Source organism: Glycine max, chromosome 15 (assembly GCF_000004515.6).
Source record: "Glycine max cultivar Williams 82 chromosome 15, Glycine_max_v4.0, whole genome shotgun sequence".
Taxonomy (NCBI): Eukaryota; Viridiplantae; Streptophyta; class Magnoliopsida; order Fabales; family Fabaceae; genus Glycine; species Glycine max.
Window position 1 is genome coordinate 9,735,034 of NC_038251.2, and position 22,671 is coordinate 9,757,704.

Genomic DNA, 22,671 nt, shown 5'->3' on the forward strand with positions numbered 1-22,671 from the left:
TTCATCCAATAATGCATATTAGAATGAATATGTTTAATTTGTTACTAATATTTTTTAAAATGAAATTTATGCTCAACCTGTTAAATTAAGGCATCCTTCCCGTGCTTTTCCAATAATAGTACCTGTGGCAAAAGTGGTGGTACGTTATCAAAATTGGTGGCAAGATAAAAGTTTTTAGCATTGGAAGAAAAAGGCTTACCTAATAAAAGAAATGCCCAAAATTACTAGTGGCCTAAGAGGAGAAATTGAAAAACTACCATTATTAGTAGAATATTACTATATTGCTTCGAAAACATAGAAACTATTGCTTTTTCATTTTTAAAATGATAAATATAATACTATATTTGAAATATTGAAATATTAGTATATTAAATAAATTTTTGACTTGAGATTTGTTATTTACTTTATTTTCAACATTTAAATCTTACATGTAAACAATGAAATTGAAAAAAATTACACATCCTAATTGTTTGCATATCGAAAACATTAAATATCATTCTGAACTAATTTCAATTTTGACTGAATTAAAATAAATATTAAAATTTAAAATTGTAATTCCAATTCTATCACTCAAACATGAAATGTTTGGCATCAGGAACACGTTTAGATAAATAATTTAATCAAAGACTTATTTTATATGAACTTATTATTCTAATGATCTCATTTTTTTTTCGACAGAATAATCTCAATTTATTAAAACAAGATAAAAAGAACTTGTATAAAACGTCCCCTGCTAAACAGCCACACAACATAACAAAGCACAATAAGCCCCCAATGTAGACATTGCAACGCTAGGCAATAAGGTGAGAATGACAAATGAATCATACTCCTGCAACAATAAACAAGTGAAAGAGGAGCTAGAAAGAGAAACCAATATTGTGTACATAAATACATGTTGAATATTTCCCAAAAGAGAATCAATTCAATCAACTAGTCAACCTACAACCAAGTTGAGTTTCACGGACTGCCTAAAAATAGCAGTGTCTTACATTGATGTTATGAAAACAAATAGTTAGATGAACTATGTCACACATGTAGCAGTCAAGACATGTCACGAGGGCTTTGGTCTTCCCTTTAAAATGCAAAGTCGCAGCCGTTGACTGAGGGACTCCCACTTGTCAAATCTCTCAGACTTGAGCTTCTTTGAGGATCTTTCAGCTTTCTTCTTCTTCTTCTGATCCTTTCCCTCTTCTTTTGGGTCTGCAGCCATTTCTCTCATACTTCCCAGGGGTGTTGCAAATACCTTTTAAGAGTATTTCAATATTGTATTCACATGAAGCACATAACAACTATGTCAATGTATGAATTACCAAAAAATATTATAGATAATATCCTGTTTGGATAAACTTCTTCATAAACACTTATAAGTGAAAAAATAAGGTAAAGTGAATTGAGCTTCTCTTATTAGCTACACTCAATTTTATCCACCTCAACTTTTGGAGAAGTTAGATGATAGAACTTCTATAGAAGTTAAGTACAGAAGTTGATTGTAGTATACGAGAGAAGCTCCATTCATTTCATATTCTTATTTTCTTCTCCTAAGTGCTAATGAAGAAGCAAAGACAGCATAGCACCATGATATAAACTCGAAAACAAGTTAAAATCACACAAGTTTCTCACATCACTTCCAAATCATTTTTATGCCCTCAAGGCCTCAACTAGTTAAGAGATCAAACATTATGTGCGGCGTGCATGAATGAGTGTTTTGAGAGAGACCGACCTCAGAACCATTATCATCATCCCTGAAATCTGGATAAGATTCTTCATCGCTGAGTACTAAAGTAGAACATCTTCCCCAGCTTTCTCTAGTTGAGCTACAGTATGAGAAGTAATCTTCAGTCGGGTCATTTTGTTCATCCTGTTGAATCTTTAAAGGTCAATTTCAGGACAAAGAAAATATGATCCAAGTTCTACACAGGCCTTTTAGACCACTAATGCAATAGATAGCAAATAATTACTAGAAAAGAAAGCAATTAATTCCTCTCTATATGAAAATAGTGCAATCTAGATGTGAAAAAGCCCTGAACAATTTCTTAATTTCAGAGATGGTACTTGATAAAATCACCTTCATATCTGCAGGCTCATCATGGCCAGGTTCATTATTTCCATGCTTTGGTTCCTCTCTAATCATGGACTCCTGAATCAAAAGCAATTAATGAATTAAACAGAACAAAGGTTTTAGAAAAAAATAACTCGGACAGATGGAAAGAGCCATCCTACAGCGGCGGTTACTGGAGCAACTTTTGAAATAAGTTCACTAACTGATGCTGTGATTGAATTTGAAGTGCTTGGAGGAGCAGAAGATGAACTCGCAGCATCTGTAGTTGCAGACTGTAGACTAGAGAGTATCCCATATAATAGACTCTAGGATGAAAGCAAGAGCGACTTAGTATTTTATTATTCAAATAAAATCCACATAACAAAACTGAATCAAATGACCATACATATCTACATAATAACATTTTATGTTAATATTTCAAAAAAGTGAAATGAAAGTTGACATCTCAAATTTTAGAAATTTCAGGTAGTTAAGAGAAGATGATCCTATTGTTAGATAGGTAAGAACCAAGATGGGCTATAGGTTCTGAAACCATGATAGATTTCAGCTTAAAATCAATTGGCATTAAGTGAAGTTTCCCAACAGATATATAAGCTACATCCCAAGAATTGAGCCAAGCAATGTGGGACTTCCTAACACCTATATCTCCTTTCTTTTGCCTTTTCCATTTTGACAATGTTACTGCCCCTTGAAGCTTGCTGGTGTATCATTGTTTGAGTTCACAAACTGCATTCTGGTCACAATGTTTAAATTCAGGTATATTTCTTGTAGACTCAGCTTCTCTGAAGTGATCTTTACCTCATTCACAGCAGAACCAGTCTTCAAATCCCCAAAATCAAAATATTTCTCAAGCTTACAAACTCTAGGAGTGTGAGGAGGGTGGAGGACATTGTAGAAGAAAATGGAAATTGAATTATAAAAGAACTGTGGTCGAGAGGAGTTGTGATCACCATCAAATTTTATGATATTTTTATCTCCCTACAAATTTAGAGATCAAGTTAGATATTTTGTTTATGTCAAGAGAGTGCAAAACTGCATATTGCTTTAAGAACATTAGATTGATGGTTTGAAAGAATACCGCATATGATTCAGAGATGAGATCAGAGTGGTGAGGCTGAATGAATTGGTCATCATTACCATGTCCAAGTAAAACAGGAATGAATGTCTTCGGTGCAACCTGTAAGCTTTTAAAGTATTAAGATAGTCACAGAAAGGAAGAAACTATTCTTGGCTAATTGTTTACGAGAAAATGAATGCTATTATACTAAGAGTATGTTTGAAATAGTTTTTGTGTTCAAAATTTCTTATAATAAAAATCTTCCGTAGAGACTAAACAAAAGTAGTAAATTCTCCCTAAAATTTACATTAATAATCTTCAATTTCAAAAGTTGGAAAGATCAAGAAAAACTTAAATCATTCTTTATGAAAAAAATGCAGAATGAATCCATACCAGCAAACAGTTCAGGTCCATGATATCAAACTTTGCCTTCTTCTCAATAACCCGCCGCATGTATTGTACAGCCATTTTAACCTAATTGTAAAGCAGATCAGCAAAATCTCAGACTTAACCAAAACTAGAAATGTCCAACGTATCACAGTCTAGAAGACAATCCAAGTTTAACTGCCACTGATTTTAGATCCACTTTGAATAAAAAATTAAAAGAAAAACCATAACAAAAGGGCAATAAACATAATGGAAAACTAAACAATGTAATTGCCAACCAAGGCAAGAATACAGATATGAAAGCTCTAAGATGAAAGACTTTACCACTTCATAGATATTAAACAATCCTATCCCCAGTTCATTTAATCAAACAAAACATACATTCTCCAAATTTCAAAGGAAGATCAAATATAAAGCCTACAGGTATTTAGAAACCTAATGCACAAATACATACTCACTACTCAAAGAACTAAAATACATATTCACGTGTTACCTCATACAACAAACATTTTTATCGATAATTCTACCAGTCAACCTAATTCTTTAATGAATCCAATACACCCCCCATCCCCCCCCCCCCCCCCCCCCCAAAAAAAAAAAAAAGTAAAAGAATGTAAGAATATTATTATTATTAATTAATACCAAGAAAATGCTAATATGCTATAGTTAATAAATTCCTAACTTTCATCATTAAAATTTTCAAAATAGAAAAACAACTCTAAAAGGTGAGAAACCAAAGATCCAGAATAAAATTTTATTTAAAGAATCTTAATGAAGAATAATTTATTCTGTATTCTTGGGATTCCTTTTCCCATTTTGGAGGGAATTTTTTTTAAAAGTAAGATGCCAACACAAAAACTATGATGCTCTTTGCTCAGTTTGGCCAACAAAATAAAATGTAAATCAGAAGGGGCTCACTGAAGTCCACTGAACAGAGTAAACAATTTTCAGTGCACAAGGACTTTTCACTCAAACTAGAGAAATATGTCGGCCTGCCAGATTCAAATAGAAGTATAGACTCAGTAGAATGGGTATAAAATGGTGCAAAGAGAATGCTAGGAACACACTCTCTGATACAATCTTTTGAACACATTCATTCTTATTGGTTGAAATTTATTGGGAATATAAAAAATTTGTGGGTCCCTATCTTATTGGATGAATCTCTCTCATGATTTTGTTGTTTTCAATAAATTTTAACTAATAGGAGGGAGTGTGTTATTAAAAGTGTGTTACTAGCATTCCTCATGGTGCAAAAGCAAAGCCGTGTGTCCGATATCTTAGGTAGCAGGCAATGATCATATACGATAAATTGTTCTTTAATTAAATGAAAAATTACAAGCTCTTATTACTTCCTCCAGCAACACAACTAAACAGCATACTGAGATGATTAATAGCAATTTAAGTCTTTTTACAACCTGAAAATTTTCAGATAGACGATGCACCATGTATGGCAGATATCATGCACTACAATCTAAAGGTTAATCTCTCCAAGAAAGTTACGAGGTAACCGAATGAAGATCCTCTTTCTATTTTAATTCCACATCTCTAGTTATTAAAATGGGGAAGGTAGAATCTAAAGTACTACATGTGCACACACACATAGGGAGTGAAGGAGAGAGAGAATGTGTACTGTGAACTTTGGAAGTCGAATTTTATAGACATCAGCAAGCTCCATCATTAGATCATATAAGTTTGAAAAGGCACTATCCAACACCATTCCAGCAATAGAAGGGTCTTCAGCTCCATAAAGAAGGCTACACCGCACCAAAGCAAAGTGAGAAATAACTATACTAGAGATTCTCATATATGTGACTTATAATTACACACATAGAATAGATGAGGTATATTTTAACACCCAGCATTGAAGTCTTAAATTTAGAGCCATCTTGAGGAGTCTTTTTTTTGGTTTATGTACAATTAACATGTAATAGAAGTACATATAGAAAGAATTATTACTAAAACCATTGAAAATCAAACTGGTTAAAACTTAGAAGAAGTAAACCTAGTAACAGCACCCATTGATCGTCCCCAAAGACCAATATGAGATACTAGTTTGTTGCTTTTTAAATGTGACACCACCATCTTGAGGTCGTCTTTCTGTCACAGGAAACATTAAACTTGATAACCATTGCAGGAAAATTACACAAAAAAGCAAACAACTTTATAGATGTGTTGCATTGTTAATTCATAAAGAAACTTTCGTTAGATGCATATAAGATGTAATTTTGGAAACTAATTAAAGAAATAAATACATGCAAAAAGAGGTAACTTACTTCATGCCAACCAAGGCTAACATGGTCTCCATCAGACAAGCCTGACCCTGAGAAGTCAAGAGTAAAAACAGTAATATTTGATGGAAGAAGAATAACAACAGCTTCATTGGCATCTGCCCTACATCCACTGCATCATTGTACATGCACATACATATGGAAAAAGAGAAGAATGGAATGAGTGTGTCATTCTGAAAAAAAAAAGAATGTTCAAAAAGGGTCTTTATGACTGTAAACCGTATAGAATCTCTTGCAGTGATAGCAGTATCCATAAAAATTGGCATACCTATTTCCGTGGCAATATACAACACAAGGAAGAGAAATATCTTCAGGCAAAGGAGAAGGTAGATAATGACTACACTGCAATGTATAGCCTCTGGAATTCTTGAGCTACAAGTTTAAAAAAAAGGATCTAGTTTTCAACAAATTGCAGTAAGTTGTAATCATAAAGTAACTTCTAAAAGTGGAGAATAGTAGTTGAATATAACAAAAATATGTCCATACTTGCCTCCAAATCCTGCCTTTGGTATGTTCTTCCTGCAAGGGTGAATTCCTTTTCCCATAGGTACTGATTTGGATCATATTGAGCCCTGTATATTTAACAAAAGTAGATACACTGAAAATGTAATTCAATGAACTTGAGAAAAGAGAACCACAAGTGGAGCATAGGATGCAAGGGCACTTAGTTGAATACAAGAAAAAGAAAATCAGAAAAACAGCAGTAATTTAAGTCTATGGTGAAAATTGTCTCATAAGGGCTATAGCTATACCAAAAATGATTGAGGTGTGTTCAGTTGAACAAGATACAGAGCAAACTGCAAGCCTAATTTCAATCAAATGAAAAGAAGAATCTCTAGCTTAAACATACGAGTCATCATTGGCAATACTACAACATTCAAAAACTACTTGTAAAACTTGGAATGCAAATAAACTAATGCTAATAAGCCACTAACCTACAGAATGTAATAATACCTGGGAGGCCGAATAATGAAATTGATGAATTGCTCAATCATCTTGCTTCAACATGTATCTCAGAGCAGCTCCACTTCATAAGATTTCAAGCAGGATGGAGCCTCTGAGAAGCTCAAAGTCAATTCACCCCCATCTTTCAAGACAGATAAAAACTCCTTGAATTGCACCTTAATCTCAGATCCTCCAAGATAGGAAGAACCTTACTCCTGAATTCAAATGCCTGACATTACTTAATGACAACCATTTCCAACACAAGCTATTAATGCCCTATTCCTGTAAGAAACAAACACCAACCCTTTTAAGAAGGTGACTTTTTGAATCCAAAGGCAATAAACAAACACTCCGTACCAAAACTTGTTGATCCCAATAAAATAAAATTAAAAAAAAACAATAAACTGAAAGCATTTCCATAATCAAATGTCATCAATTTTTTTACAAAATTTGTTTCTAGAAAAAAAAAATAGAAAAGGCACAGTAAGCCAGAAATTTCGCCCGCAAACAAAAGCTCCTTTAGAACCCCCACTATTTTCCGCCATCATTGCATCCACTTTATTCAAGGTTAAAAAACTCCAAACATGAGTTACAGTATACACGTAGCCCCATGAAATAGTCCCAAACATTGCAACAAAAATGACAAAAGCTGATAAAACAAGCAAAGAACGTAGGCATAGAGAGGAAACAAAGGGACGAAAATTCTGTCAGATCCCACATTCAAAGTGCCACATTTACCATGTTCATGAATACCAATGCACATGCCCTCTGAATCTGATTTTAACATCAAGGGGAAGCAAAAAACCGGGAAACTGGAAAGAGAAAAACAAAAAGAAAACAACTTTACCAGAATGGAGAAAAGGGTATGAAGGTACGACCCAAAAATCAGAAGCAAAATGGCAATCTGAAGAGTAAGCAAATCAGAGAAGGAAATTGAAATGGATGACAAAGTTTTGATGTTATTTTTGGTTTTTCCTTTGGATTTTACTGAAAGAGAAATCATCGGAGATTGGTAACGAAGGAGAAGATCAAAAACAGACACACAACATCTGAAGCAAGCAGCTGGAATTTCCTTAAATTTGCGCTTTCTCTCTTATTCATGCATTCATATGCTGAGGTTGTCTCATTTATTAAACATCAACTAACGAAGTCTTGACAAATTTAGTATATAGTGGGAAACTTTTAAAATTTAAATAAATCTAAATCAATAAAGGTGGCACACTTTAGCATGTGTTTAATTACGTGAAGAGCATCTTTGATTAAAAAACTAATTGTTATTAAATGACAGTTAATAACTTCATATGAAAAATTAAATGATAGTTGATAAAATAATATAAAAATTATTTTTTTATACACTAGTGTTACCCTTTTGACTATGTAAAAAGGCTATAGGAAACCGTGGTTAAATAATCAATTAATTATATACTTTAGTTTGAGTTAAAAATAATTAATAAAGACTACACCAAAAAATAAAGATTATACCTATACATATAAATTAGCATATTAAATTTAAAGACAGAGACTTTTACTCTTCCTATTTTTTGAATTAGATATTTTTAATATTGTCTATTTTAAATATTTGTTTTACATACTATCCTACAATTAGTTAAACAATTCCTTTCGATCATCTAAACTACCATCCTTTTAATTGAATTTCAATTAATTCTATCATTTTATATATTTTTCTCTTTTACCCATGTTTAAATTAAATTTTAATTATTTTTTAAAGAAATTGTCAATAGTTAAAAGTTGTCTTATATTATAACTTAATTGTATATTGTAAATCTAATATACTAAAAATATATTTACGATAAATTTTAATCATATAAAAATAATTATAATGTGACTAAAACACTAATATTTTTAAAGTTTAAACTTACACAGTTTTCTCACTTTTAGATTGTGACAAGAATCTATATTAATCTATTTTCCTTTACAAATCTAAATGCTGATACCACCTTTTTTTTGAAAAAATATTGATATAGCCTTTCTTGTTTGTTTTGTTTAGTCCCTTTTAAAAATATTTTGTGTCAAATCAATTTTTTATTTTGGAATGTATATAAAAAATTAAAAAATCTAATTCGTTTGGTTAAACAGGTAAATTATTAAAAAAAAAAAAAGACCATGAAAGCAATATGAGAAAGATATGGGTGTAGCGATGCAAAGATGGCATGGTTGTCTGAACTTTCAAACTAAGCTCCTTTCACCCGAATTTATTATGTCCAGTTTGTCAATGGTATCGTTTGCTTTTTCCATTCCTCAAAAGAGAGAGTCCACTTGTAATTTTCATCTGTATGAAGCATAAACCAATGCCATATCATTCATTAGTAACTCAGGCTATATAGTTGATACATATTGCTGAGGAGCCATCCATGCAAAGTTACTGTTGGGGAATCTTGATGGACATATTTGATATTTCCAATTAGGGAGCACATTAAGCCCAATTTTGGAAAAGTGGATACCTGAGTTAATTTATGGTTAACATTTAACACATTAATTACTGTTTGATTTTGGGCATTGATTAATCATTTTACTTTTTTAAAATTGATTAAAACATTGCTAGTGTTGCAAGCACTGATCCTCTATTGAATGATCTTTGCCCCTCTGCGGAGAAATATGACTCAGCTATCAATTCAGCGAACACTTCAGAAGCAAGTCTAACTTTTTGGTGATTATTACATTTGTTCTTATTTTATGTTAATTAGTGTTTATATAGCAAAAACAACCTTCCGGGTTGGGAGCCGTTATTCTTGTATTGGAGGCGGGATAGTCGTAAGGGAGTTGCTAAAAAAGAATCATTTCGATGTGCAAAAAGTTTGCACTCCCTTCTTTGTAGTTGAAACACAATGCCGTAATACTTTTTGGGGAGGGAAATAATATACAAAAGAATTATAATTATGTTGTGCAAGATGGTTAAAACATGATAGTACTATAGAAGTGTAATTTTGCTATATAATGTGTACAACAGAATCACAATTCCGTTTTTGATTTTGTTCCTGGAAAAAGAAATGTACAACGGAATCACACTTTCGTTTAGTATTCTTTTAACAGAAAAAATGTACAAGTGTGAAATTTCTCACAGCGAAATCACAATTCCATTATACAATAAGTTGTTGATGCACAACGGAATCACGACTCTATTGTGCAACAGGTTTTGATGCAAAAGGAATCACGATTCCATTGTAATTGTGCAGTAAGTTGTTGCACAACAAAATTATGATTCCGCTGTACAACAAAACTATTACATAACAAAATCATGATTTTATTGTACATTAACAACATTGGATCTAACAAACTTGAGCGAAACTTCACAACAGAATCATAATTTCATTTGACCACAAAAAAAAAAATCTGACAACATGAGTGCAAGATAGGATGGTTTGGTAATTGCCCTTTGTTGGTAGGGGCCAAGAGCAATTTTGTTGGGGCCAATAATGACAACTAGTTGTAAATAGCAAGGTTGTTGCCAATAAACAAGGCTTTTTCTTCCAACAACCTGTACATTTCTTTTACACCAAACACTTTTTTGAATTTTTCAAAATTACCCCTTATAATAAGCATACGATTTGGAATCCGTATGTGAATCATATGGATTGTCAATTCGTATGATTCATATGGATTACAAATCTGTATCACCTAATTTTTTTTAAAAAAAATTTAATATTTTTTTAATAAATTTAATTATAGTTTTTTATAATTATTGCATTAAGTAGATTTCTATTTTAACTTTATTATAATTAATTTTGATATAATAATGTATTTTTTTTACATATGTAAATTTTAAATAAAAATCATAGATTTAATAAAAAATTATATGTGTAAAAAAATTAATTATTAAATAAAAATTAATTGTCGCAAAATTTATTATATAAACTTATATGTGCATTAAATATATATTAAAATTTTTAATATTATATATAATAAAATTAATTATTTTATAATATAATTGACTTATTAGTTTAGTTAATTAAAGTGTCATGCTAATAACCTAAAAATCATTGATTCAAAATCATTACGGATCCACAACCCATATACGGATTGTCAATCCATAAAATCATTATGGATTCACAATCCGTGTGAGTCTTACGGAAGAATATTTTTAAAATTTCCCTCTCACTTGGATGTAGAAGAAAAATGACTTATACAAGAAAAAAATCCCCAATAAATAACGTAATCCAAAGATGCATTCGAGTGTATTTATAGAATTTGCTAAAAAGAATTAATGTAATCCAAAGCACATTAGGATAATTTCATTTAATTATGCTAAAAATATTAAGAAAAATTAACAGCAGAATATAACAGTAACCAGTAAAATTGTCCAAACAAGTTTCTTAATCAGGGCACGCCATATTATATAATATCCTTAATTTTTTTAAAAAGTTTAATCGAACATTCCCATAACCTTGATACCCGAAAATGAAGCTATCTGATTAGTTTAAGTCTACTCTTCCTCAGTTATTTGAACCAAACTTCACAGGAGGAAATTTGCATTAGTTAATTTTGGAAACAAAATTCAACTATCTTGCACTTCATCTAATTTTAAGCCAAGGCTTCTTGTCTAGTAGGTTGCTGATAATCATCAACCCGTGCCATATTGATATTTCGAAATAAATTTTCAGTCTTTATTATCAAGGTGGAAGAGAAGGGGGAAAAGGTAACAGGTAGTGTTTATTTTTTTCCACAGCATATGATTTACAAAACCAATACTTTTTTTCTTTAGAAACCTGTAGTTTAGTTGTGTATGAATCAACAACCACTGAGCACCATGAGTTCACTTCAATGAACAAATGCTCAATACCAAGCAGCATATGAAGGATTGAACTCCTGCACATTACCTCAGCAATGTTTCTCTTGAATCACCATGTATACAATTCATAGCTGCTAAATTAAACAGATCTAACTGAAGCTTTTGCATCACATTCATCTTTTCTCCAGTATATACTTTCCAAAGTCATCAGCTCTGTAGCCTTAACTGAGGCGTTTTGGGTTCCTTGAATAAGTAATGATGCTTCCAAATCCAACCTCTTGCATATCTATTTGTAGGTTTACCCAGTGTGGAAAATCTCAACTAGCTAGCTACTTGGTTTTATTATGCCCTGAAGCTTCCATCCACCAAATCCCGCGGTGGCAAATGCCTGTTAAGATATTAAGTTAGATACACACCTTTTTGTCACTTCAAAACTGAATATTTTTACCTTTTCAAAGCTAATATAATAACAAATGAAAACCTTGCACTGTTCCAAGATACAAAATTAAGTTTTTTTTTTATCCTAGTAAAAGCAAACTAGTCAAATTAACCCTATCAAGTTGTGTTGCTAACCTATTTTATAGCACGTTTCAGGTGGTGGGCGAGGAGGGAAGGGTTATAATGATGGTACAAACTTCAAACTTATACCTCTTGCCACTACTTGTGTTGAATACTAAAGCTTTGTGGATAATCATGTAGAAGGAAAATCCTAGCATATCAAAGATTTAGAGTTTAAACTAAAATATAATGCATTATTGACACTTTTTAACATGAATTTTTAAGACAATAGCACAATGCAAGATAGTTTCTATTTATTTTCCTGTTTTAAGACCTCAGTTTAGATGCTGACCAGTGTGGTGAACACAATTTGTCTGTTTCCAAAACAAAATATGTTCCATAAAGTCCTATTAGTAACTTTGTTTTTTTGGGGGGCAAGTGTCAGGCATAATAGCAAATAGCTTTAAGAAGCAACTTTGTGGAAATCCATGGAAGCAAAGGCTATTGACTAACTATCTCAGGTTACACTTAAGGTAACACATTGGGGCCCACAATTTATCAGATATAGGGGAAGGATTAATTTCCCGGGAGTGATGACCACAAGCAAAAGACATTCTCAATTATGCCTTAAGTTATTTGAAGTCTGGAACTAACAGCTTTACAAGAAAAAGAAAAAATAAACATTTTACAAGAGAAATTACAGATGTTTCCTCCACTAAATACTCTAAACAAATTTTATGAATTCCAAAGGATGCTTAATCATACATGAGAAAAGCTATATTTCCAATGAAAAATAGCATTGCATCCAGGTAAAAGCAACTCGAAACTGTCAAGGAATAACTCTACTAAAAGCTCAAGTAATTAGGTGAAGATCATGAATAGCTTTATAACATTTATAACGTATACAAGATCTAGTCCAGAGAAGCACAAATAGAGTATCATTTCATCATCTATTAGGAAATTGCAAATTGTGATTCATGGAATTTGGGGTATGTTCAAATACTTACTGATTCTTACCATCATCCTAATATACATCTCAATAGTAAAACCTTGATTGAGTTAAGCCAAAAAGGCTCACTGCCAACTCTAGCAATAACAACATTTTCACTAGCCATGCATGTAGACAATTACTTCAATTACATATCCTAAATTTATAACCTCACGAAATATTGATTTGAAATCAAAACTAAAGCAATCAGAAGCTAATCGGTGCACAGGATAGTTTGCAAAAGATAATCCATAAAATATTTGCGTGATACTGATCCCCAGAGAATACTTTAGTAGAATAACTGAATTTCATAAAAGTATAAAAGGATGTAATCATTGATAGATACTCCAAATATTTGATGGGAGATAATAAACTGACTTGAAAGAAAATACACTATATGCAGTTGGGCATGGTAATGGAATCAAACCTCATCCCAAGATTTCCCAGCAGTTTCGAGCAGTGCAGCATTGCACGTCTTTAATTCCACAGTGGCCCCAGAAAACATTGATGCTGCTTCTTCCCAGCCCCTATTATGTCCCATGCACCTGTATACCACCCAATGATCAAATATCCATAAGATCGTAGCTATCTTAGTTCGTAAGTATCAAATTTTGTTTCTTAAAAAGCAAAATGAAAAGATATTATCCAAAAATAATAAAGGGCACTTAGAGAATTCTTGAAAATGAACTGGATTGTTTCATTAAGTATAGGCTTTATATAACATGATTGAGATAACAACCACTTAACCACATAGAGTGATCTCCAGGCTAGATTCAACCAACAGATGGGTTAAACAATATGCAATTCAATTCCCGTTGTTCAAAAAGTAAAAAAAAAATGAATATGGAAAAGGAAAATATGACTCCACTGACTTTCTGTAGTTGGCATCCACCAAGTGATTTCTCAATTATAGCAAATTCAATCTGCAAATATAGCATCAACTAAAGTATGGTTTGTCCCACATAGGTCGTTTCACGCTAACATGAATAAATTGAAAGACATATTTCAAATGTAGCTTCAATCATCGACCTCCACCTTCAAATATGAAAAAAAAAAAATGGTTAGAAACCACCCTAAAAGGCAGGAATTTGTAGATACTCACATTATAGTAAGTATCTCATCCCTTGAATATCTACAAATAATTTTTTGAAGGTGCTCCGCCGTTTGCCCATCCATAGCTGCAATCGAATAGAAACTAGAAACAAAATGAACCTCGGCTTCCACCAGCTCCTGCACTTGCTCCTGCATTATCTTAAGTGTCTCCTTAGTACGCGCTGCGTCACTTCAACACAAGAAATCAAAAACACAACTCAGAAAACAGATTCATCCCAATGAGCCTCAAATTCAAATGCCACAACACAAAAAAGAGCAACAAAATTGCTAACCTAGACAAGATAAGTTCAGGAATCCAACCCAACTGTTGGAGCCTGCGGGAAACTCTCACAGCATCCTCTTTCCCAGACTTGCTCAGAGGCCGGTCATGGTCTGCAAAAAAAAAAGGTAAGAAAAAAAAATCCCAGAACCTAGGAGCATGACCAAGACATAAATACTATTCACACCGGTAAGGTAACCAAGTTTGAGACTTTAACAAAGGAATTGCACAAAGCAGAAACCACCATTTGTTAGTAGTACTTAGAAGCAATAACATTATTTCCATTGGGTTATGTTCCCAATAATTATGCACAGTTAAAAGTTAAAATTGGGAAAAGGAGTGGGTTACCGCGGAGAGAGCGGTTATCCCAGGAACTCTTGGCATGGCGAAGGAGAATGAGGCGGCGCGAGACGGAGACGGAGTCGGAGAGTGGCTCGCCGAGTTGGGTGTCCTGTTTCTGAACGAGCAGAGAGGATTTGGCCCGCAATCGGTTAGGTTTCCGGCGACAAGAGTGGTAAGGCGAAAGTGAAACGGCGCTGTTGCAGATTACAGAATGCATCTCACACACACACACACACACTCTCTGTATTAGGTTCTTAATTCTTTAACCTTACGCACACAAACATACATACATATTCCTTTTCTTTTCGTGAAAAATATCCAACAATTTTGGTAATGGCTAATGATTAATTTTTGTTAAAAAATCATATTGATATTTTTTTTTAGTTTCCAACACATTTTTTTTTTATTTTCAAATGCCATTTTCAAAATAAAACTATGTTTGGCTAAGATAGAGATGATTTTTTTTTTCTAATTCAATTTCAAAAACTCTTTTATGTTTATCTTAAAAACCAAGAAAAGAAATATGAATAGTTTTAAAAGAACACACTCTCACTGCATTTTGAAAATTTTGTAACTCATGAGTTTGATTTAGTCTTTTTGATATTTATAGTTAGTGTGAGCTTAAAATTGCGAATTTGATATTTAGAGTTAGTATTATTTTGATCAATTTTTCAAAATTACGGTCTTGGAGTGGAAGGTGAAGGAGGAGCCTTTGGATGCAGCCATTGCCTTCGAGTTTGAATGTCAGAGGATACAAGGAATGGTAGAATGAATCTCACCTATGCTTGCCTTCAATATTTTCTTCTTCTTCTTCTTACTTTCTTCTGCTTGTGGTTGGTTAGTACTGGTTTGGATAGGCCTTGTTGTTGCTTTGTCTCTTCACTTGTTGTGTCCCTTGCCTTGCCTTTGGAATTATTGTTTCTCAGTGGAGTAAAAATATGACACCTTTGAAGCATCCAAATCACAACTACAGTCATGCTCAAACTTGTTTTCCTATTAGCTATGATGAATATATACGATACATGTATGGAATACAATACGTATCTATATGACGATATGATTATTTCAAAAATATATAAAATACGATAATTTAGAAATATATAAAAAATCATAAAAGTAACATTAAATCTATAATTGCAAATCCAAATAGAAAAACATCAATAAAAACAAAAAAAAAATTATAATTCATTGTCTTCTTAAACTACTTTCTATTATTTACCTATTGGAAAAGTAATATCAATCTCCTTCCTTTTTGAAATCATTCATAGATAGAACAATTTTTATATTTGATTCATTAAGGGACAATAATTCTATATTTATATATTATATATACTTATGTGTTTCATGTGGTTGTATTGGACTTTTATAAAATACTTTAAGAGTTTCCATACTTCACCTATATGCATAAGTGAAGTATCCAAAAAGTATTACGATATCTGAAACAAATTGAATTATTAGTGTTTCATAAGTTTGGATACTTCATGAAAATGTATTGCTGAAGTATCCAAAAGTATGGTATCGGATACGTGAGACAAATTGAAGTGTCAGCCCTTCTTAGGCTATTAGCTATAATCATGCTCATTTGTTACCAAAATTTGTTCTTCAAGCCAGATTATGAGATTACTCATTAGAGACAAGGGACATGTGCATTTCAAAGTTTGTCAGTGGAGGATTAGGGACTTGTTTGCATTTCAAAAACTTTTCAAAAGGAACTTAATCACCTACTAAAAGCTTTTTTTTACCTCCTATATCTGGTAAGATTATTGTTCTAAAGGTGGACCCCTTGACATGCTTCTCCACTACAGAAATGCCTTCTCAAGTCTCAACCCCCACAAGAAGCTGCTTTTACCTTTGATTCACGCACCAAACCAGGATAATTTGAGAAAAAATTCATCTTTCCAGCAATAAATTCCAAGCAAGGTGGAATGACATGTGCCTCCGTGTACACCTGTATGATAACTAACACTTTATTTTGCTACGAGATATATATATATATATATATATATATATATATATATATATATATATATATATGTTTATGTTTTTCTATTCACCTGTGGAACTTTAGATTAAACAGTTGTTGGCAATATTTTTAGCAACATTTTTGTGAAACCTCTAATTTGTCATTTGCAGTTGAGGAATTTGGTTTGGTCAACATCAAAAGATGACCTATATTTTCGTTCACATAACTCAATTGTTCACTGGTCTTCATCAAATTATAAGAGATCTGAAGTCTTGAATGTATCAGTGCATGTGGCTCCATGTGAGGTAATTGTTTTTTCAGAGCTTTTCTATTGAAAGCATCACTTATAAAGAAAGAAAAAATCTCAAATTTCAAATGTGTTTTGCTAATAGAAACATCCTGTAAGCCTCTAGGAAGGTTTTACTCATACTCAAATTAGTACACTGGCTGTACGGGATAACTTGTTGATTGCTGGAGGGTTTCAAGGAGAACTTGTTTGCAAGGTGTTTTTTTTCCTATTATTTTGTACTTATCATTATTCAATAGATGTACCAGACCTACAACTCTTTTAGTTTTCTATGTAACATGGACCATGAGAATATCATGCACAAATTTTGTTCTTTTTTAGGCTTTTGTTGCACAAATTAGTGTATTGTTTTAACTTTTAATACTTTACACAATATAGATGTTAACCTTGTTTTTGAGAAGGATTTGATTTATTTCTTTATATGATTCATTGAAATATTATTGCTTTAATAAAATAGGAACAATTTGAAGTCATCCTCAATTGTTTTCCCTTGATCTTGTACATTGGGGTATTAGTCAATACATTCATGTTACTCGACCACATATATGTAATGTCCTGCAGTACTTAGACCACCCTGGGGTTAGTTTTTGTACCCACACTAAGTATGAGGACAATGCAATCATAAATGCTGTGGAGATTTATGAGCACCCAAGGTCTTTCTTCTCTTCTTTCTTATTATCCTTTTCCTTCATTTTTTTGGAGGTCATAAATTGTTGATATGATGTTAGCAACCACTGTGCACAACCCTCAAATAGCGATGCTTACTAATGATTGATTAATCTATCAGTGGAGTTGTTCATTTCATGGCTTCAAGCAATGACTCTGGAGTTAGAGACTTGGATGTGGAAAGATTTCAACTTTTGAACCACTTTTCCTTTCCTTGGCCAGTGAATGTAAGTACTTCCACTTGATTTTCCAGTTTCCATGTTTTAAATCATAGATATGGCATTATTCTTGTGGAAGATCCTACACTGACTAGTGGTATGACCAACTTAAAGTATATATAAGTGGGGACAACACTCACTTTGTATAAGCTGGTTTTGTAAGATTAAGTTAGGCTTAAACCCAAATTGTAAGATAGTATCAAAGTCTATCCTACCAGACAGTTGTTAAACATGCCTCCATTTTATATTTTTGTTTTTCTTTTCTTTCAAAAGTATCCTTTTCTAATATTTTTTCCTAAAAATAAACCACCACTTCAGCCACCATAGTTTTTCCTTATCGGTTTCATCAAGCTGCTGTAGAAAAGTGCAACACAATTACAACAGAGGACCTTCAACATAGACGACAATCTTAGATGACTGCTTTTCAATTCTGAAGGACCCACCAATTTCATGCCTCTTGTCGTCAATATGTTAAAAGTAATTTAGATACAATAATTTGAAAGTCCAACCTCACAATCTGGGGGTATTGAAGGTAGTGTTTTAGCTGTACATTCTATAACTAAAGTATTGGCAAGATTGTCAATACCAGGAGGGGGACGGGGGACCAATAAATAAATGACTACTTTTGATGGATAAATCTATTCCGTGCACACGGTTGCACACTTAAAATTTAAAACACACAAAAGCTTTAGCCAGAATTTGTACAGGTTGCTTGTAAAATAAATTTATATTCTAAGTACTAGATAGTTGAAAATCCTTTTATAGTCAATTGGGGCTAAAGTGGGTGTGCTTATGTTTAAAACCTAGTGTTAAAACAAAGAAGTATAAATTTCTGGATGGGCAACCTAAAAATTATATACGTACTAACTATAGAACGAGGAATCCTTCATTTGCCATCAATTGTTTTAGTTAGGATGAAATGGTGGAGGGAGGTAACAAAATGTAAATGTGGCAACAGGGGAATGAAGAGGGAAATTATGCAATGATGAGAGAGAGTAAAGAAAATGTGAATAAGGATGGGGGAATTTTGCATAGTTTAATTATTCTGCCCATTTTCTATGTTACTGGCTGAATTTCTTACTTTGTAAATGATAGTTTCTGGTTGAACTTTATCTTAATTTCAGTACAATTCCAGTCCCTATCAGTTTCTAAATATATATTCTTGTTGGATGTGCATTGTGGATGCATGCTGCTAATGTTGAAAAAATATGATATCAATCTCCTCCATGATAAATGGCATAAATGATAATATGAATTTGTTCTCTTTCTGTCTGCAGCATACTTCATTGAGCCCAGATGGGAAACTACTTGCTGTTGTCGGAGACAACACAGAAGGGATACTGGAGGATTCTCAAATAGGAAGGGTTGTCATGTTCTGTTTGTCTATGTTATAGATCACTGCCTGTATATTTCTATTTAACATAGCCCTTTAGAATATCATGCATTATTTTATTTTATTTTGGCTTTTGTTGCACAAATTGGTGTATGGTTTTAATATTCTAACTTATTATACAGTATAGATTGTTAGGAAATTCCACATCGTCTGCCTCAGTTTTTGGGGTGCACCTTATATACCTGTTGGACAACTTCATTTAGTGTCAATTAGTTTTAAGTTGAAATCTAACATAAATGTTAACCTTGTTCTTGAAATGGTGTGATTGGTGTCAATTTTATTTCTTTATATGATTAATAAAAATATTATTACTTTAAGAAAATATGAATAATCTGAAGTCATCCTCAATTTTTCTCCCTTGATCTTGTATATTGATGTGTTTGTCAATATTTTCATGTTGCTTGATGACACATTTTTGTACCCGAATTAGGTATGAGGACAATGCAATCACAAATGCTGTGGAGATTTATGAGCACCCAAGGTCTTTCTTCTTTTCTTTCTTATTATCCTTTTCCTTGATTTTTTTGGTTTGCAAGTTGTTTGAGCAATCACTGTGCTCAACCCTCAAATAAGGATTCTTACTAATGATTGATAAATCTATCAATGGAGCTGTTCATTTCATGGCTTCAAACAATGACTCTGGAGTTAGAGATTTTGATATGGAGAGATTTCAGCTTTCGAAGCATTTCTGCTTTCCTTGGCCAAAAAATGTAAGTACTTCCACTTTGATTTTCCATGTTTTAAATAATAGATATGACATTTTTATTATTATTGTTTTGATGGGTATATATATATATATATATATATATATATATATATATATATATTGCTTTATCTAAGCCTGGAATTTTGACAAATTATGAATTGGCATGACTTTGTGCAAAAAAAAAGAGGCTCGGTTGTTGTTATGACTTTGCTAGTTTGCGCTACTTTATTAATTATTAGGATACAAGAGAATGGGAAGAAGGATAGAATGGTAAAAACAGAATTATGTTTTGTAAATGACAAATGCTTGATTACAATTTGATTTGAATTATGCCTAAGTTGATACATTTTTTCCCTCTACTCTTTTCCTTTTTTATTGCTTTGTAAAGTTCTAGTCTAGCTTTTTAACTGTAGCATTATAGTTGTTGGGCTCTGTTGAACTGTTTGGTAACTGTAAACTGCCTTTAATATTTCCCCCCCTAAAAGAACAGCTTTAATAATTTTATTTGTGAAACAGAAATATCATCTTGTTGTTCCTTGAAATCTAATTTCTTTGAAGAATTTGCAGAAATTCAGTTTTTGAAACCTTGATTAGTGTTCTGATTTCACACTGTTTTTTATGGTTGCCTGGCCAAGTGCTTTAGAATTTAATTTTGGTGCCATTTGACCATCTTTTAGCCTGAATTTGTACAGTTTGCTTGTAAAATAAATTTTATTCTATATGTACTTGAATGCTGAAAGTTGAATATCCTTTTCTGGCCAATTGGGGTTGAAGTGGATGTTCTTATGTTTAAACTCTGGTGTTTTTTTTTTTTGAGAAAGACATGCAGAGCAGCATGCCCAAGTATAATTCAGTTTAAAACTTGGTGTTAAGACTTGGAAGTATTATTATCTGGATGGGCCACCTAAAACTATATATGTACTAACCATAGAAAGGACAATCCCTCATTTGGTGTCAATTTTCTTCATTCTTAAAACCTTTGAACCTTCAAACTCACATTTATATCTTAGAAACTCCTCACAAATACAAAATAGTACCATAATGGGCAGAATAGATTCTCATGGTTAAAGTTTAAAAGGGAGAGATAATTGAGAACAAGTGTACCTAATGGCCGTTTGCACATGTATATAAGAAAAAATAATGAAATGGACCTGAGAAGGTGGACTGAAGGAGACATACATGTGTATGAGAGATAGGAAAGTATGCTGTCGTGAATTAGGATGAAATGGTGGAGGGAGAGTAACAAATGTAAAATGAGAGTTTCTGGTTGAACTTTATCTTAGTTTCTAAATATATATTCCTAATTTTCTTGTTGGATGTGCATTGTGGATGCCTGCTGCTAGTGTTGGAAAATGTGATTCAATGTCTATTGGTAAATGTCAAATGATAATGTGAATTTGTTCTCTTTCTGTCTGCAGCATACTTCATTGAGCCCTGATGGGAAACTAGTTGTTATTGTTGGAGACTACCCAGAAGGGTTACTGGTGGATTCTCAAACAGGAAAGGTTGGCATGTTCTGTTTGTCTATATCATAGGTTCCTGGCTGTATATTTCTCTTAGGACTCTCTTGAATGGGATGAGGGTGGGGGGTGGATGTGCCAAGTGTGAGAAGTTGTGAATGTCTAATTTTAATTTTGATTGTCTTTGTAGACTATCACACCTTTTCGTGGACACTTGGATTTCTCATTTGCATCTGCATGGCATCCTGATGGCCACATATTTGCTACTGGGAACCAAGACAAAACATGTCGTGTTTGGGATGTTCGGAACTTGTCAAAATCCGTTGCTGTTCTTAAAGGCAATCTTGGAGCTATACGCTCAATACGTTTCACATCTGATGGACACAGTTCATGGCGATGGCCGAGCCAGCTGACTTTGTGCATGTGTACGACGCAAAGCATGGATTTGAGAAGGAGCAAGAGATTGATTTTTTTGCAGAATCACTCTTTATTGGTGTTTGGGACCGCACCTACAGAAGCCTTCTACAGCTCAATCGATGCAGAGAAGTAGTCGAAATGGATGATTGTTGTAATGGTGATGGTAGCAGAGTTCATTGTGGTTTGTAATGTTGTCAGATTTAAAGTTAAGATTGTGTCCATAAATGTTTGAAGTGTAACCATATAAATCTTGAAATTTATTTGAAAATTCAACCATCAGCCTACTTGTGTTTTGTGTTTATATATATATATATATATATATATATATATATATAAATTAAAATATATTTTAATACATGTATGTGTTTTATTTTATAGTTAATTAGTATATATGATGTTATAATTTGGGATATGAATTTGTGAGTTATTAGTATATATGAAATTATAATATTTATTTGGTGATTATCTAAAATAATGTTTTGTAATCATGAATTGGTCATTATCCTATTGAAAGTGGTTGAAAATTGAATATGCATGAGATATATAATCTGAATTGTGGAAGAGATATGAGATATCTCGATATAGGGATAAGATTATATATATACCCTTCATATGGAATAGGAAGAAATTTTGGATATTCATAAATACCTCTATTTGGAATAGACAGAGATTTTGATCTATGATAAGAAAGATAGCGGGACACCATTAAATGGATATGAGTTGATAGACCTTTTGAAAAATCTAAAATTCACACCGATTTTGGGAATTAAAGAGTTGAATCTAGTGATTATGAAAATCACTGAGCTATATTTGTGATAGTTGTATTGTTCGAGAATAGAATGGAGTGAAGTGTTGATA

The 22,671-nt window shown here is 32.6% G+C and overlaps 2 protein-coding genes and 1 pseudogene across 11 annotated transcripts; 1 reads left to right on the top strand and 2 right to left on the bottom strand.

The window, feature by feature from the left end:
• Window positions 1-741: 741 nt before the first annotated feature.
• On the bottom strand, window positions 742-7,894 carry LOC100778204 (uncharacterized). 7 transcript variants are annotated; one of them, XM_006597573.4, is made up of 14 exons: window positions 7,584-7,893; window positions 6,746-7,018; window positions 6,282-6,363; window positions 6,060-6,163; window positions 5,777-5,823; window positions 5,506-5,600; window positions 5,134-5,257; window positions 3,510-3,590; window positions 3,138-3,236; window positions 2,858-3,037; window positions 2,221-2,364; window positions 2,066-2,137; window positions 1,721-1,858; window positions 748-1,243 (listed from the first exon to the last, which is right to left on the bottom strand). In XM_006597573.4, exons 3-14 carry the CDS (start codon window positions 6,353-6,355, stop codon window positions 1,052-1,054), a joined length of 1,350 nt encoding a protein of 449 aa, XP_006597636.1. In that variant the 5' UTR covers window positions 6,356-6,363; window positions 6,746-7,018; window positions 7,584-7,893; the 3' UTR covers window positions 748-1,051. The 7 variants fall into 7 exon arrangements, with proteins under 7 accessions (XP_006597638.1, XP_014623858.1, XP_006597636.1 ...); XM_006597574.4 differs by having other exon boundaries at window positions 6,278-6,363; XM_006597570.4 differs by having other exon boundaries at window positions 749-1,243; window positions 5,777-5,903.
• Window positions 7,895-11,311: 3,417 nt separating this feature from the next.
• Window positions 11,312-15,004, bottom strand: LOC100305626 (uncharacterized). 4 transcript variants are annotated; one of them, XR_003264680.2, is made up of 6 exons: window positions 14,690-15,004; window positions 14,355-14,454; window positions 14,072-14,251; window positions 13,846-14,004; window positions 13,712-13,782; window positions 13,397-13,514 (listed from the first exon to the last, which is right to left on the bottom strand). XR_003264680.2 is itself a non-coding variant. In NM_001251231.2 (5 exons), the coding sequence occupies exons 1-5, from the start codon at window positions 14,898-14,900 to the stop codon at window positions 11,809-11,811; spliced, it is 672 nt and encodes a 223-aa protein (NP_001238160.1). In that variant the 5' UTR covers window positions 14,901-14,947; the 3' UTR covers window positions 11,312-11,808. The 4 variants fall into 4 exon arrangements, 1 of the variants encoding a protein (NP_001238160.1); NM_001251231.2 differs by lacking the exons at window positions 13,712-13,782; window positions 13,846-14,004 and adding an exon at window positions 11,312-11,871 and having other exon boundaries at window positions 14,690-14,947; XR_001384802.3 differs by lacking the exon at window positions 13,712-13,782 and having other exon boundaries at window positions 13,392-13,514; window positions 13,842-14,004.
• Window positions 15,005-16,739: 1,735 nt separating this feature from the next.
• On the top strand, window positions 16,740-22,017 carry LOC102666303 (uncharacterized WD repeat-containing protein C2A9.03-like; annotated as a pseudogene).
• The last annotated feature ends 654 nt before the right edge of the window (window positions 22,018-22,671 follow it).